Source organism: Carcharhinus amblyrhynchos, chromosome 7 (assembly GCF_965287045.1).
Source record: "Carcharhinus amblyrhynchos chromosome 7, sCarAmb.v2.hapA, whole genome shotgun sequence".
Lineage (NCBI taxonomy): Eukaryota > Metazoa > Chordata > Chondrichthyes > Carcharhiniformes > Carcharhinidae > Carcharhinus > Carcharhinus amblyrhynchos.
The window spans coordinates 70743258-70758464 of NC_137330.1; the positions used below are offsets into that span (position 1 = coordinate 70743258).

General features: G+C 41.1%; 1 protein-coding gene across 1 annotated transcript; it reads left to right on the plus strand.

Moving 5' to 3' along the window:
* The first annotated feature begins 2707 nt into the window (after positions 1-2707).
* Positions 2708-14118, plus strand: LOC145345603 (cellular communication network factor 6-like). Its single transcript, XM_080193437.1, has 5 exons — positions 2708-2718; positions 5523-5812; positions 8265-8519; positions 11471-11664; positions 13843-14118. Exons 1-5 carry the CDS (start codon positions 2708-2710, stop codon positions 14116-14118), a joined length of 1026 nt encoding a protein of 341 aa, XP_080049563.1.
* The last annotated feature ends 1089 nt before the right edge of the window (positions 14119-15207 follow it).

Genomic DNA, 15207 nt, shown 5'->3' on the forward strand with positions numbered 1-15207 from the left:
AGGCATTACTGGGGAGGATGACCAGCTGGAGGAAGAATGGGAGGAGGCAGATGAGAAAGAGCATGCCGAGGTGACTGTCCAGACCAGACGCTGGAGGGCTGGCAGCTCAAATGAGGTATTGGAGGACGGCAAGGGAGGCCCTGATCACCAGGCAGTTCACTCACTGGGGGTTTGTGTCCGTGAGTTCTATCCTCCACCCACCCCACCCCCCAAATTCCTTCTATTTCCTGCAACATTGTTACATCAGAGTGGTGGGCCTGGGTGCTCTGTGTTCATGAATTTTTTGGCAGGCAGAAAGGTAATGACGACTCACAAAGCACTATTAAGATGATGCCCTGGTGCAAACTAGTCTGACTTCTATCTGAGCTCCACATGCACGCTGGCACCTGAGCCCTGGGCAAGGGATCTGAAACCCTCTTACAGGGCCCAGGGCGTGTGGGTTGAGAGACGGAAGGGAATGGCTCATGGGATCTGGGGAACCAATGGCTTCCTATTCTCAGTGACACAACTTCGAGGGGCCTCCCCAACTGACATCAATATGAAGCATCCCTCCAGTGATCAACAATGAAAGAGAATTCCTATTCAAGGCAAATCTGAGACAAATTAGTCATAGGTGTGTGGTGAAAAAACATTTTATTGAAATAACGGTGTTTAAATACGACATTCCAATGTAAAAACTTGTGAACAGAAAACGTTGAGGTGCTTAAATATCTTTCTAACTAGCGCGGCCACTCACACATGCCATCTCAGTGCAACTACAACTTCCTAACTTTATGTGGCCTATCATTACGTCTCAGTGACTCCCCAGAATGTACATCGGAGGTGGAGGGGGCCAGCTGCATACCTCGTCCTGTGGCCTGTGATGCCCTTGGCAGGCATCTGGAGGCCCTGGACCTCGTGGGCTCTGGCCAGCTTCTAGGTGTCTGGGATGTTTCCATGACATCCCCTTCATTCCGGAGATGCCCTAGTATCAGGAAGGCAGGGAGTCAGAAAGTGTAACCACAGTCACAGTCTCCTGGCTGGAAGGCCCTGGCATGGGCTCGAACCCTTCCTTCTCCCTTGTGGTTCCTGTGGGCCCCCAGGTCACTCCATGGGATGGTAGTACTTTTACAGTGAGCTCCAGAAGCTTTGGCATCACCTGGTACTGCCAGTCCTGAAGGACCATCTGTGTCCTACCCAAGCCCTCAGTGATGGCCACTTGAATCAGGGGCCACCTCTCAATGGCCACAGCAAGTGCTCTCTGAGATTAGGCCCTGAATTGCAACCCCTCAGTCATGGCCTTCTGCGACTGGGCCATGTTCTCAAGGGCTGCTGCCATACTTCTTTGTGTCTCAGTGCTGTCCCACTGGGTCTCCTGCAAGCTCCTGAGCCTCTCAGCCATGGGCTGCAGAACTTAGATCCTGTTCAGTCCCTCAGCTGTGGCCTGCTGTGACTCAGCCATTGCTTGGAGCCTGCCACTCAGGGTGAGGATCCCCTTCTCCAGGCTTTCCACTGCAGATGCCACCCTTGCTGTGTTGGCCTGGGAAGCATGAAAGACAGGCAATAGCTTGTCCGCCTGAAAGCTTTGGGATTTCTCTTAACAGCCTCACAGTTGGTTCAGTGTGGCCATCAGCCTCTCCTGCATTTCATGGCTCTGTTGCTGCATCTCCAGCAGCTGAAGGAGAAGTGATCTCAGAGGCCCAGCATGTAGCCTGGGGCCAGCTGAGTCCTCGCTTCCGGCAGGCCCCCGCATGCCAGAGGCTTTGGACGTTCCCTCCTCCACCCAATGTACATTATCAGATGTGTCCTGCTCACCAGAGAGTGACCCAGAAGTCTCATCACCTACTGGACCCACTGATGTGTCAGTACCTTAGACAGTGAGTTGTGAGGTGGCAGCTGACAACAAAACTGTGCCACCTTCGGAGATTCCTTTGCCCGTATCGTTTGAGGACTTGTCTGGGCTGTCTTGACCAGGACGAGCAGGAGCTGCAGTGCAGGCCTGATACCATATGAAGTGCAGGATGCCCCAGAATGTGGAGATGGTGAAGTTGGTGCCTGGCCTCCATCCAGTAAGGAACAAATCTTAATGTCTGTACTGAGCAACTTAAGGCTGACGCATGGTCCCACTCACTTTCTCCTCTCACAATTGCGATGCCACCAAAAGAGAGTGAGGCCAGACTGCTTGAGGCCAACACCACTACATCCAACAGCCTGCAGAAAAAAGGGGAAGGTGAAGGTGAACAAGACATAGCACCCAAGGAGTAATCACAGCAGTATCCTGCACCCTCCATCAGCCAGAGACACACACCTCAGTGGGTTTAATAGTTAGTTCAGGCAGGATTTCACTTTCTAGTACTTATTACATAGACACCATTCCTCAGCAGGGGAAGACAGAGACAGTCAAACTGTTAACTGTTGGGGAAAAGGCTATGGCAAAGTCTGAGTCAGATAATGAGCTTCTGGGACTGATCCTACACAGCATGCTTGATATTCAGCAAGAGGCAGGGAGAGTCAGCCAGAAATGTGGGAGGCCTTCAACATAGTGACACATGAAGTGGAGGAGTCTGGCTACTTTCTGATAAAGTTGTACAGGCGAATCTCTGTGGCGAGAGTGGCATGTGCTATGGAGACGCTTGTCCAGCAGAATGACTTGTTTCTGGCAGAGATGAGTCCAAATGCGCAACCCAGTACAGTATCCATGAGTGAGATTTTGTTATAGCTACAGACGATGGTGACAAGGTACCTCAACCTCCCTCTAGGTGCCCCTTCTCAAGGAATCAGATGGAGACCTGTCAGCATCTAAAGGACAGAAGAGAGGCAGGCAACCACTCCTGAACTCTCCCCTCTAAGAGTGCATGATGCCTCTGATCTCACCAGCCTTAGGTCTCTGGGATAGTAAGATAGTAAATGGCCTAAGATAGTAAATGGCATTGAACATAGAACAAGAACAACATTTACCTTTGAATAAACTGCAAGAATGGAACACGAGGATACTTATTCAAGCTAGTAAAAGGGTAGTTTCTGTTCATACATGACATGAACTGCCAGAGTAGTGGAGCAAAAAACACTTCGGAATGATTTGAGAAACAATTGCAGTGGGGTAATGTCATGTCTTCATAAGTGAATGGACTATAATGATCAAAACAACATGCCTTCTCCATGTTAGCCTTTGTAATTTCTGATAAAAAATAACTAGGTAACTGGCCTGAAGTAACTGAGCTGAGCAGTATCAAACCTTACTTCCCGGTTGAATCTGAGAATCTTGTTACTTACGTTTAAATATAACTTTCACTGGTTGTTCTGAACCATATACTGTAAATTTGTATCATTGTGGGTGACATTTTCTGAGATTAGAGCCATTCGTTGTTGACCCTCTGGCATAGTAAGTGAGGAGAGAAATCAAAGCAGCGTTAAAAACAGAGACCTAGATTCGGAATCTGGAAACTCCATGCTTTATCTAAAATTGGCACCGGGACCCCAGATCTGGAAGTTCCAGCTTCATTTGCCACAGGATCTATTTTTACCTGTAGGGTTGAGTTTTTAGGGAATGTGAGAGTTACAGGGCCTAACATTGTATAAAAACAATTGGGACAATGTGTCGGGGGACTGGAGTGGTCCTTTTAACTAGCCCGCCTGAGCACTTGAACTGACTCTGGAGCGGGAGACCCAGATCCAACAAACACCTGCCTCATGCACACCTTCTGCACACCTGCCCTCAAATCCCCAATCCCCAGAACAATGATTCTGTTATCTGGGGCATTAAGGCGGGTGTAGCAAGCCAGGAAAATTCCTGATTGGTGAAAATCTGTGTCAGTGTGTTCATTTTTATAGAATCATAGAATTTTTACAGTGCAGAAGGAAGCATTTCGGCCCATCAAGCCTGTACCGACAACAATCCCACCCAAGCCCTAATCCCTGAAACCTCATGTATTTACCCTGCTAATCCCCCTGGCACTAAAGATCGTCAATTTAACATGGCCAATCAACCTAACCTGCACATATTTGGACTGTGGGAGGAAGCTGGAACACCCAGAGGAAACCCACGCAGACATGGGAAGAAAATGCAAACTCTGCACTAACAGTGATCTGAGTCCAAAATTGAACCCGGGTTCCTGGCGCTGTGAGGCAGTAGTGCTAACCATTGTGATACTACATTGCCCATTTTCTTTGTTTTTTTTAACATCTGTTATAACAATCCTGGGGCTGGGACAAAAGGGTCATTTGACTGCACGTGACGATTTAACGCAGCAAGTCAAGTGATTAAATCTCTAAGAATACTTCCAACCGGGATCAACTCACAGATGGAAAGACATTGTGGGTGAACTTGTAGTTTTTCAGCAACCTGCTAGAGCTGACTCACAGGTGATGTCTGTGCCCATGTCTTGAACGAGCGTGGCAAAATGATGTAATTGCCTCTCCTTTATGGAGTACGTTCCAGGAATCATGTCTTCATAATAGACATCTTGTTCTCTGTAGCTATGTTAGAACGTTATTTGGGACTTTGGGCCTGTATACAAAGCAAGCATTTATTATGCTTTTGTGAACCAGAGTTCATTGGAAAGTTGTTTGGAATAGCTTTATGGCCCAGGTTAACCCCATGTGCAGAACAATTTGCAGGAAATGTTATACAAAGAGCAAACAGTCCACCTGGTGGTGAAATGATGGTATATGATTCAAAAATCTTCACCATTGCTTTTAACGGCAGTGGTTTGCAACATTGGTTCAGCAATCCAATAACATATTATGAAATTCTTTGGAATCTCAACCTTCTCTCTTTCCTCCCCTTTCTCCCACCATACAAATTTATAAAATAGTAATGAAAACAAAGCAAACCACTATTAAATGAAGGAATTATTATTTTTCATTAAATGTTAGAACAATATATCTCAAAAAATTTAGTATAATTTTCAAATGACTTAGGGATGCTCTGGGATTCTTTGAATTCCAGGGGACCCAGGTTGAAAAACACTATCTTACAGGAACATTGCTAATGTAGAGTTGTTTAACTCGGGTGATGTTTATCATCAATCTCAAATGCATTTTTCTTGCTGCTTCTCAAGATTGACCTGATGCCGAACAGACAAAATGTTAATTTAGTTCTTGGATTTCACATTCAGTTCCTTCAATATTTTTCAGATTAAAATCTTAAAATGTGTCAATTAGTGGCTGTGTGTGAAAGAAAAGCAGAATTGGAGGTGGAATCTTGACATTTTGGTTGGGGGCGAGGTCAGTTTTGTGAGCCGGACTTAATTCAGGCGAATTGATTCCTAAACCAGCATAAAAAGACTGCAGAAAAGATGACAATGAGTGGTTTGGGTGCAATCCACCTACATTTAAAGTTTCCTGATTTTATGCATCGGTATTATCGACTCTGCCTGGTTTGCATCGATATCATAACACAAGCAAGTGGAAGCTGTTCCTAAGGACAAGAGACTAAATGTTATTTTTTCGTTACCTTTTGATTTTTAGAAGTAGGGACAGTACGCCCTTGAGACAAGATCACATTCCTCAAGAGTTTTAACTGTCTCTAAGTTCTTATGCAGGCTACAACAGGGTCAAGTGGAACGAGCAATTGTCAAAACTGGAAGGAAGACAGCAGAATTCGAAGATACTCCTGAACGCAGAGAATTTTGCAAATGGCCGTGCAAGTGCTCACGCAAACCTTTGTGTTTACCTGGAGTAAGCCTGGTTACTGATGGCTGTGGGTGTTGCAAAACCTGTGCTAAGCAATTTGGAGAGCTCTGCACTGAAGCTGACACTTGTGACCCTCACAAGAATTTGTACTGTGACTATTCTGGTGATAGACCTAAGTACGAATTTGGAATATGTGCATGTAAGTTGAAACTGAACAATAGTTCCTGGTTCAATTTTTATGAAAGTAATGAATTTCTTGTTCTTTCAAGGGATGTGGGTGTTACTGCCAAGGTCAGCAATTGTTGCCTATCCTTAATTGCCCTTCAGAAGGTGAGCCACCGCTGAGTTGAACCATTGCTGTCCATCTGGTGCAGTTACATCCACAGTGCTGCTAGGAACTCTCCAGGATTTAGATCCCCAACACTGATGAAACAATGGGAATGTTAAGAAGGTCCGTAGCCTTCATGGTAGCTAGCCCTTTCAGCTGTTTCTTGATATTATGTGGGATGAATCAGATTGGCTGAAGATTGGCACCTGTGATGGTAGGGACCCTGGAAAAAGATAATAAACACTGGTCTTACTATCAACAACCATATCCCGATTAGATGGAAAAAAATTTCGGGATGTGATGGAATGAATATTACCAATTTCCAAACATATAGGTGGGATTTTCAGGCCACATGCACCCCAAGACTGGAAATTCCTGCCTGAGCTCAGCGGACTTTTAAATGGCCTGCCAAACTTTTTGTCTCTCTCCACCCTCCCCCCCCCCCCCCCCATGATTCCTGTGGCAGGTGAAACGGGAAATTTTGAGCCATTGTATTTTCCCAATTTTATGTTGCAAAATCCTTTAAATTCCACAGGTACTTCAGTGTGAATTGTGCCTATCATGAGCCTTCTGGTTTACTAACTTGACCAGATAATGCAATAAGTGAAATAGTGAGAAAGAGTGAAATGCCGTAGCAGAATGACATGGGTAGTGCATGTGTGCTGAAATAACATTATAAAATGGGTGCCAGATGATCAAGGGAAGTAGGAGGAAGAAAAAGTGCATGAATAGTAAAAACTAAAATGGTGGGATTGCTTCCAGTTAGACTTGAATGGAAGAATGATATTGGGTAGACAGTTGGGAGAGCTTTTAATGTGGGGGATGTTTAAGCTTCATACCTCTCTTGAACTCTGCGACTGAATGACTGGACAATTCAAGGCCTATTTTTTGAAATTAAGAGGTCCACAACCCACATCATAAATTTAATATTGTAGGAAAATCAAAGTTCCTTCTAATTCTACTCCTGTAAGATTTTCAACAAAAACAAGAAAACTCAATAGGTTGTGTATAACTGGTGAATTTTTTGGGAGTTCATCATAAAGTGCAAATGGTATCATTCTCGTGCCTTTCACATCATCTGAGCTCCTAAATGGACATGATTACTGTCTCAATTTAAATACTGAGTGACTCTGGATTACTATTAAATTTTGGTCAAAGAAAAATCACTCTATATCGTGTACTTTAAAAATACAAATTGTTACAATGCAATTTGTTATGCTATTTTTGTACTTGATAGCAATCTATGCACGTGCCACATTTTCAAACAGTAGAACTTGACCAATAATGCTCATACACAGAGCCCCTGTTCTGCAGTAACAGAAGAAATCCGATTTGGCTAAGATCAAGTGCAGTATCAACATGCTGTGCTTGGTTGAAGTCATTAGGTTACATTTTAGCTTTATTTGAAGCAATTTTTAAAAGAGGCATCTTGGCCTTTTGGCTAAAATGCAAATGAGATCTAGCCTTGGGGGAGGAGCTACACCTACTCCAATCAGCTTGGATCATGTAGATCAAGCCCAAGACAGGAGGTGAGAGCCCTGTCTTGTCAGCTTGGATCGGGAATGTCTCAACTTGTTGAGACTCTGAATTGGACTTGATTTGATTGAATTGGAATAAAAACAAAAAAAAAACAAATTGGCAGCCTTCAGATTTCACTATTCCAAGTCACTGGCAAAAGCATGCTTACAGCAAATTTTTCACTGTGCTTGAAAAAAGAAATTCTGCAACAATTGCCTGCCTAATTATGTGCTGTGCTAGCACAACAAATTTCAACTTGTAGTAATAACGAGGACTAAATTTCACCTACTCATAGCCACTTTGGTGGGAGAGCAATAGAATTCCCAATAAAGCATTGCCAATGTTTAAATTATTTGTCTGAGTTTCAACAATGTTTCTGTTCAAATACAAGAACCAAGTGAGAGAACTCCCAAATATCCATTTAGTTGCATCTAATAATGGTGGGTTTTGAGTATGTGGCTAACTGTTTCTAGATAAATACATAACAAGCTGGTGAAAGTTTTGTCAAAACCTTTTTCTGTCATTTTTACAATGTCTTATCTGATAGCAAGTAAGCAGAAATTTTCCAACATCTAGAATATTCTCTCTCCTATTTTCAACATGGTAGTTCACTACCCAATTATTGTAATTTTGCAAGCCACAAAAATCAAAATTCAGTTAGTTAGAATGTTACACAACCCATGATGATAATAGTGAAATACTTATCTCTTTCCAGGTTTTCAAAAATTGAGATTGACAATTTTATTTTTGACATCTATTTTATATATTTACTCATTAATTTTTCAAACTACTCTGCTTTCTTTAGATACTCTTGGAGTCGGGTGTGAGTCAAATGGAATCTATTACAGGCATGGGCAGACATTCCAGCCACACTGTCACTATAAATGCACATGTGTGAATGGTGCATTTGGATGTACACCCACCTGTACAAAGAAATTGGCAACTGGCCGGTGTAGAAATCCCAAGGCCATAAAGATATCTGAATATTGCTGTGAAAAGTCTATTTGTGATAAGACTGGAGTGAAGAATCAGCAGGTAGCAACATATAGAGTAATGTCCGGTAGGTGATTAAATAAGCTCACTCAGTCAAGGGTTTGGAGATGTATATACCTCAGCTGCAAAGTAATAGCACAGTTGATGATACTCAGCCGAGTAAATGGATAGCTCTTCTACTTGTTTGACAGGCGTGAGATTGACTTTATCAATTATTAGCCAGCTAAAAAGGAGATGTTTCTGCTTCAGATAGAATAGCCTGGAATACTCATAGGCCCCATTTGGCAGCTGCACTCTGAAAAAAAATACAGAGTAGCATTGATATTGAAGGTGCCTGCAAATGTGTGGATATGAAAGAAAAAGAGAATCAAGCGGGCAAACTGGGAATTAAAATCCAAATAAATAAAAATAAAAATTGCCAGCAAGTACAGACCATGTAATGTTGGCGTAGAAATACTTCACACTGCAGCCTTTGGATAGCTGATTCTAACATTTGAGGAATGTGAAATTTCAGCATTTCCATTTAAAAAAATATCGTTGTGAAAAAGGTGATTTTTAAGACTGCTTACTTTTTAAGTTACATTATTTATATAAGGCATGGGAGGTTTTGGAAATCTGGGCTTAGAACACTAATGTTTATTTTCTTTGAATAATTTTGTTTAAATATTATGTGGATGACGTAACCAGGACAACTTGTCCCATCCAAGGAGGAGATTTTATTTTGTAAAGATTCAATATGGCAGCAAAGCCAAACATGTTTGGTGAAATGAATTGCTTCAGTCTGGTAAACATCATTAACTCTATGCACAAATTTCAGCTCCATTTAGTAAAATTATAATGTGAAGTAAAAAGGACGTCATGATAATTTGGCAGACTTGCAAGCTTTATTCTGTTTGGAATTAGAAAGAGCAAAGAAGTAATGTACGTGGCAATATAAACATCTCCATATTAAACTTTGGAAAACATATTATCACTTTACAGAATGTTCCTTCCAAATCTATGGGCAGAATTTTATGGGATTCCACTAGCAGTTTGCAGGTAGAGAAGTGGCATGGGGAAAGATTTTGAGGCTGATGGGAGGGGTTCAGGAATGGATGGGTTTTAAAGCATGGAAGGTAAATTTGCTCAGGCATTTGGCAAGAAGACAGCAACATCTCCATTACTGACTCTTTTTTGAGATTAGATACCCCCAACCAATGGCTGGGTCTCCTGGGTGCTCTTTGTATGCCAGTCATGAAAAATCACAAACCCCATTGGAAAAATTCTACTCTATCATTCTTTCAATAGAATTTGGAAAGACGTGGTTATGATATGTAAATAACTCATTTAGCTGAACATGTATTAATCGTACAAATGATGCTTTATTAAGCCATGTAAATTTAGCATTAAAATGATGAAATAATTATTGTATATTGTATAGCGTATATTGGACAATCTCCTCGGTTCTGATAACTGGTGAGTTGGGTTACATCCAATTAATTCTTGTGTTCCACAAAGCTTTTATGCCTTCAAGTAATGTGAAGGAATTAACAATACATTTTGGCCATGCTTCAGTACTGAAATGACTTCTGTATGCAATTATTTTATATAAAACCCATTAATCCTTTTTATGTTATTTTACATTCTTCCTTTTAAAGATTTTTTTATGTGCATCTCTTCATTTCTGACCTAACAATCCACTGAGAATGTTATTGTTTAGATCACAAATTCATCTGCTATTTTCTAAACTATTTTACTGTAGTTGCTATGTGTTTGCTGATGTCCTAATCTCACTATATCCTGTAATCTTCTCCATTCTTTCTCACAGTTTGTAATGGTCTGTAATTTGCTGTTGTTAGCAGTTTTCCATTTCTATCCTAAATCATTCCTGTATAGGCAGATCCCAAAAACATAATACAAGCTATGTCTTGCTAATCCGAGAAAAATGCTGTTAAGGTTCCCCACAGAGACTGATAACTTTTAAAAGCAAGTAATCCCCACAACACCAACAAAAAGAAAATCTATGGATAAGATTTCACTTACCACCTTAAAACCAACATAATTCAAATATAAATTTCAAATAATAGAGGTAAATTTCACTTTAAGTAGTCGATACACCAAAGATATGCAACATGTAGTTATAAGCACTTGCTTTACTTTCCTCACAAACGTGGCACCACATACAATCCCACTGTCTTTCCAGTTCAACCTCCATTAGCTGGGGGCTCTTGCTTCCCGCTCAGTTATTTCTGTTCTTGTTGTATTCACCACCTGCAGTTTCCTGCCGTGGATGCAGTTGACACCAGCAAGGCACATACTTACAAACTGTCTCACTCAGATCACAGCACTCCTCGTGGCAGAGAATCCCAAGAGATTCCCTTCTTCATTCCTTTTAATGGTGTGGTTGACTCTGTCAACGCTGAAAAGCAGCAGTAAGTCTTGCCCAAATCACAATTCCCTGATTTACCTGGTTTTTGGCCCTCTGTCCTTTCCAACTATATAACACAGTCTCTGCTCTATTCTCCTTATGCACCGTAACACTTCTATGATGCTGTGATTCTCAGAGACCTGCTTCAGAAACAGGATCTGGTCTGAACTGCCAAACGGAAACATGATTAATTTATGAGAACTTTGCTCGTTTCTGCTCATACATGAATTCTAAGTTGTCTGCCCTGTCTGTCCCAAACACCCAACACCACTGCAATTTAATCTCTATTTACCCTTTGCTTTTCATTCACATGGCGACCTCAGGCACATGGGCAATTCTTGCTGCTTGCTAGGAAATCTATTTACTCCTTTCTGAATACTCAGCAGTTTCCCTGGTCTCAAAGAGGACATTACACAGGAATGCAAAAACAGGCTTTTCCAAAAGGCATAAGTCATCACAGTCCTTGAAATCAATGCTTTCTATCTTTCAGCCACCTTACTCTTTCTGTGCCATTTCCTCATCTTCAATACCATGGGCCTTAAATTTGCATCTGAAAGCAAATTGATATCTGTGTTGGTGTGTCTCAGGCCTACATTTGTTTATATTACCAGTTTATAAGGCAAGACCAGTAGTATGGCGGAAGAAATGTCTGCTTCAAACAACTCCATGGAGCTCATGTTCAAAATCCTGTGACATGGGAATTTCAGTCAGAGTGACAAATGACAACAGCAAATGTGAACTTGAGAGAGAAAATAGACTGTGCTTTATTCGACCTTGTGACACAAGATTATTGAAAAATATGAAGGTAAATCACTTCTGAAATTATCTACTAGTCACATCAGCAGTATTTCTTTGGATGGGGAGGTGGGTCGTGGAGAGTGAGAGAAAGAAAAAGAAAAGATTAATTTGAGTACAAAGACCACAGAAAAAAACCATCTGATGATAACAGACATTCTCAGGTAGTCTCAGATGGGATTCGCAGGTAATGAACCCATGAATTCACAGGACTTGAAATTGCTGATTGGAGAAGAGCTGAAAGTTAAGACTTTTCAGAAAGCAAGTGGGTGCAGAATGTGTGAACCTGAATGCTCAGTTGAATTCCAATTCAGATAGACGGTCTCTTCTTTCTTGCACAACCTAATATTTTAGAAATGGATTGGGGTGTGTCTGGAGCATCCCTGTTTCCCGCGGAATTCCACTCAGCTTTTCCTCTTTAGGCTGGTACCACTTCCTTTGTTGGCCTACCAAGCCTCAAAGAACCACTTTCAAAATGCAACCACTTTCAAAATGCTACACTTCTTCTCCCTGTGAGGAGATTTATTTTCTTGCATCTACATCTCCAGCTCCTTAAATTGGAAAATAGAGACATGCTGAAAAAGAGACATATCCTTAAAGCTTTTTGTCTTGCATTTATTAGAGCAGACAGAAAATACCAAATTTCAAAGGGAACACCAATTCCATTTCAGAAATGGATTTGGGGCATGTTTGGAGCATCCCTGTTGCCCAGGCAATTCCACTCAGCTTTAGGCTGGTGCAGCTTCCTTTGTTGCATGAGACAAAGATGCTAATTGATTGGCAAGCAAACTCTGACTGTTTGAGGTGTTGCGTGGAGAATGCAGCAAGGAACAATTGTTTCCCGTGCATTTGTTTAACTGAAAAAAACAACTGGAGAATATTCCAGCAAATCCTGACTCATGCCTTCTAGAATGGACAGGCTTTGGAAGGTCAGTAGGCAGGTTGCTCCCTGCAGAATTTTCAGCCTCTGACTTGTTCTTGTAGTCACAGTATTTATATGGCTGCTCTAGTTAGGTTTCTGGTCAGTATTAGTCCTTTAGGATGTGGATAATTAGAGCTTCAATGCTGGTATTACCATTGAATGTCAAGAAGTGATGGTTGAGTTTTCTCTCGGTTGAGATATCAATTGTCTGCCATTTTTGTGGTGTGAATGTTACTTGCCATTTATCAGCCCAAGCCTGAATATTGTCCAGGTTGGACAACAAATGAGCACAAGCTGCTTTAGAATATGAGGAGTTACAAATGATACTGAACATTGTGCAATCTTCAGCCAATACCCTGACTTACGATGAAGGGAAGGTCATTGATGACACAGCTGAAAATGGCTGGGCCTAGGACCCAACCCTAAGGAACTCCGGCAGTGATGACCTGGGACTAAGATGATAGACATCCATCAACCATAACTTCCTTTGTGCTAGGTATGATTCCAACTAGTGGATAGTTTTCTCCCTTATTAACATTAACTTTTCCTATTGTTTTACTGGGGCTGATATTGAGGGCAAGTCACTCTCACCCCACATCTTGAGTTCAGCTCTTTTGTCTATGTCTGGACCAATCCTTGATGGGGTTAGGGGCTGAGTAGCCCTGGAGGAACCCAAATTGAATGTCAGTGAGCAGGTTATTGCTGTGTAAGTGTTGTTTGATAGTACTGTCAACAACAATTTTGCTGATGATTGAGAATAAATTGAAGGGGTGGATTTTGGCTGTATGGAATGGTCCTGCTTTTATGGACATTTTATGCCTGTAGTTTTCTTAAAATATTTGTGAATGTTTTAAGTTAAACATTTAAACAAACTCATTCCCATATTTTTTTACATGAAGGAAGAATAAAAAGATTTTAAAAATCCTTCAGAATGATGTATTTTTTGAAACTGCATATAGGATATTTAGCAATGAGTAAAAAAAAATCTGGGTATGGTTCAATTTCTGGCATCACCACTTCAATGTTGTCAGACAGCTTACCTCAAGGGCTGGAACTTTTTGATTCAGTTTAGTAATTGCTTTTAGTGGCCTCGTCAAGATTGGCAATGTTGTATGCATTGGTGGTAAAAAATAGAGCTAAGAGCTAAATTACATGCAGAGAAATCTGGTCTTGAATAATTTTGCAAAATAACATAACTACTGGCTGAATGGATTTTGATTAATGAACACAAATGTGCAATACATTTTTCATTTATTTTCCTCTTAGAAAGGCAAGAAGTGTCTACAGACTTTCCGGAATTCCAAGCCTGAAAGATTTGCTCTCTCGGGCTGCACAAGTAGAAGAACATACAGACCAGTATTCTGTGGTACATGCTCAGATTACCGTTGCTGTGTTCCTAACAAAGAAAAAACTGTGAAAGTAGAATTTAACTGCACTGATGGAGAAATGGTTATGTGGAAGATGATGTGGATCATATCTTGCAAATGTCAACAGACCTGTATTGACTCAGAGGACATATTCTCAGATCTGAACCTATTGTAATACACACTATGGTCGGCGTTTTATCATCCCACCCGCCACGGCAATCGGAGCGGGCGAGAGGCAGACCATGCAAAGGTCCATTGACATCGGGTGGGATTTTACAGTTTTGGGATGAGTGAGGCTGTAATATTCTGCCCATATATAGTTCATGCCATGTTTGAGAGCTGAGGGAAAGAAAAAAGCAATTGTACATGTCTCAGAAGAAGGTGAATTTGCTTCCACATTTCCACATTTATGCATCTAAATTATATAGGAGAGTAAGTTCTACAGCGGCAAAATGTCTGAGGATATATATCAAATGTCACAACTTCCACAAGACTGAGTACCTGCTTCATTGTACAAAGACCTGTTTGCTCCATTGCCACTTTGTAAAATAGCATGGATTTGGATGGTATTTCTGTATAAGTACTTTCTTTGCATGTGGTATTCTTTAAATTGAATTTCTGTTGAACTTTCTACAGTTCGGCACAAATTCTCTCCTGTAAAGTCAATTTCAAAAATGCCAAAAGAAGATAAAATTAATAAAAGTCACTGCATTTGATAAGGTGCCACATCAAAGACTATTGCATAAAATAAAAACTCATGGTGTGGGGATAACATATTGGCATGGATTGAAGTTTGATTAGCAAACAGGAAACAGAGTTGGCACAAATAGATATTTTTCTAGTTAGTAGGATGTGATGGGGTCTCAACTTTTTACACTTTATGACTTGGATGAAAGGACCGAAGATATGGTTGCTAAATTTGCAGATGACACAAAGGTAGATAGGAAAGTATTGAGAGCTGAGGGAAAGAAAAAAGCAATTGTACATGTCTCAGAAGAATGTGAATTTGCTTCCACCATTTCCACATTTATGCATCTAAATTATATAGGAGAATAAGTTCTACAGCGGCAAAATGCCTAAGGATATATATCAAATGTCACAACTTCCACAAGACTGAGTACCTGCTTCATTGTACAAAGACCTGTTTTGCTCCATTGCCACTTTGTAAAATAGCATGGATTTGGATAGTATTTCTGTAAAAGTACTTTCTTTGCATGTGGTATTCTTTAAATTGAATTTCTGTTGAACTTCCTACAGTTCGGCA

Bases quoted from the DNA above. Each gene is read 5' to 3' on its own strand.
- LOC145345603 (XM_080193437.1), top strand. The intron at 5,813-8,264 runs GTAAGTTGAAAC...TGCTTTCTTTAG, and splicing joins CGAATTTGGAATATGTGCAT to ATACTCTTGGAGTCGGGTGT. The intron at 11,665-13,842 runs GTAAATCACTTC...TTTTCCTCTTAG, and splicing joins GATTATTGAAAAATATGAAG to AAAGGCAAGAAGTGTCTACA.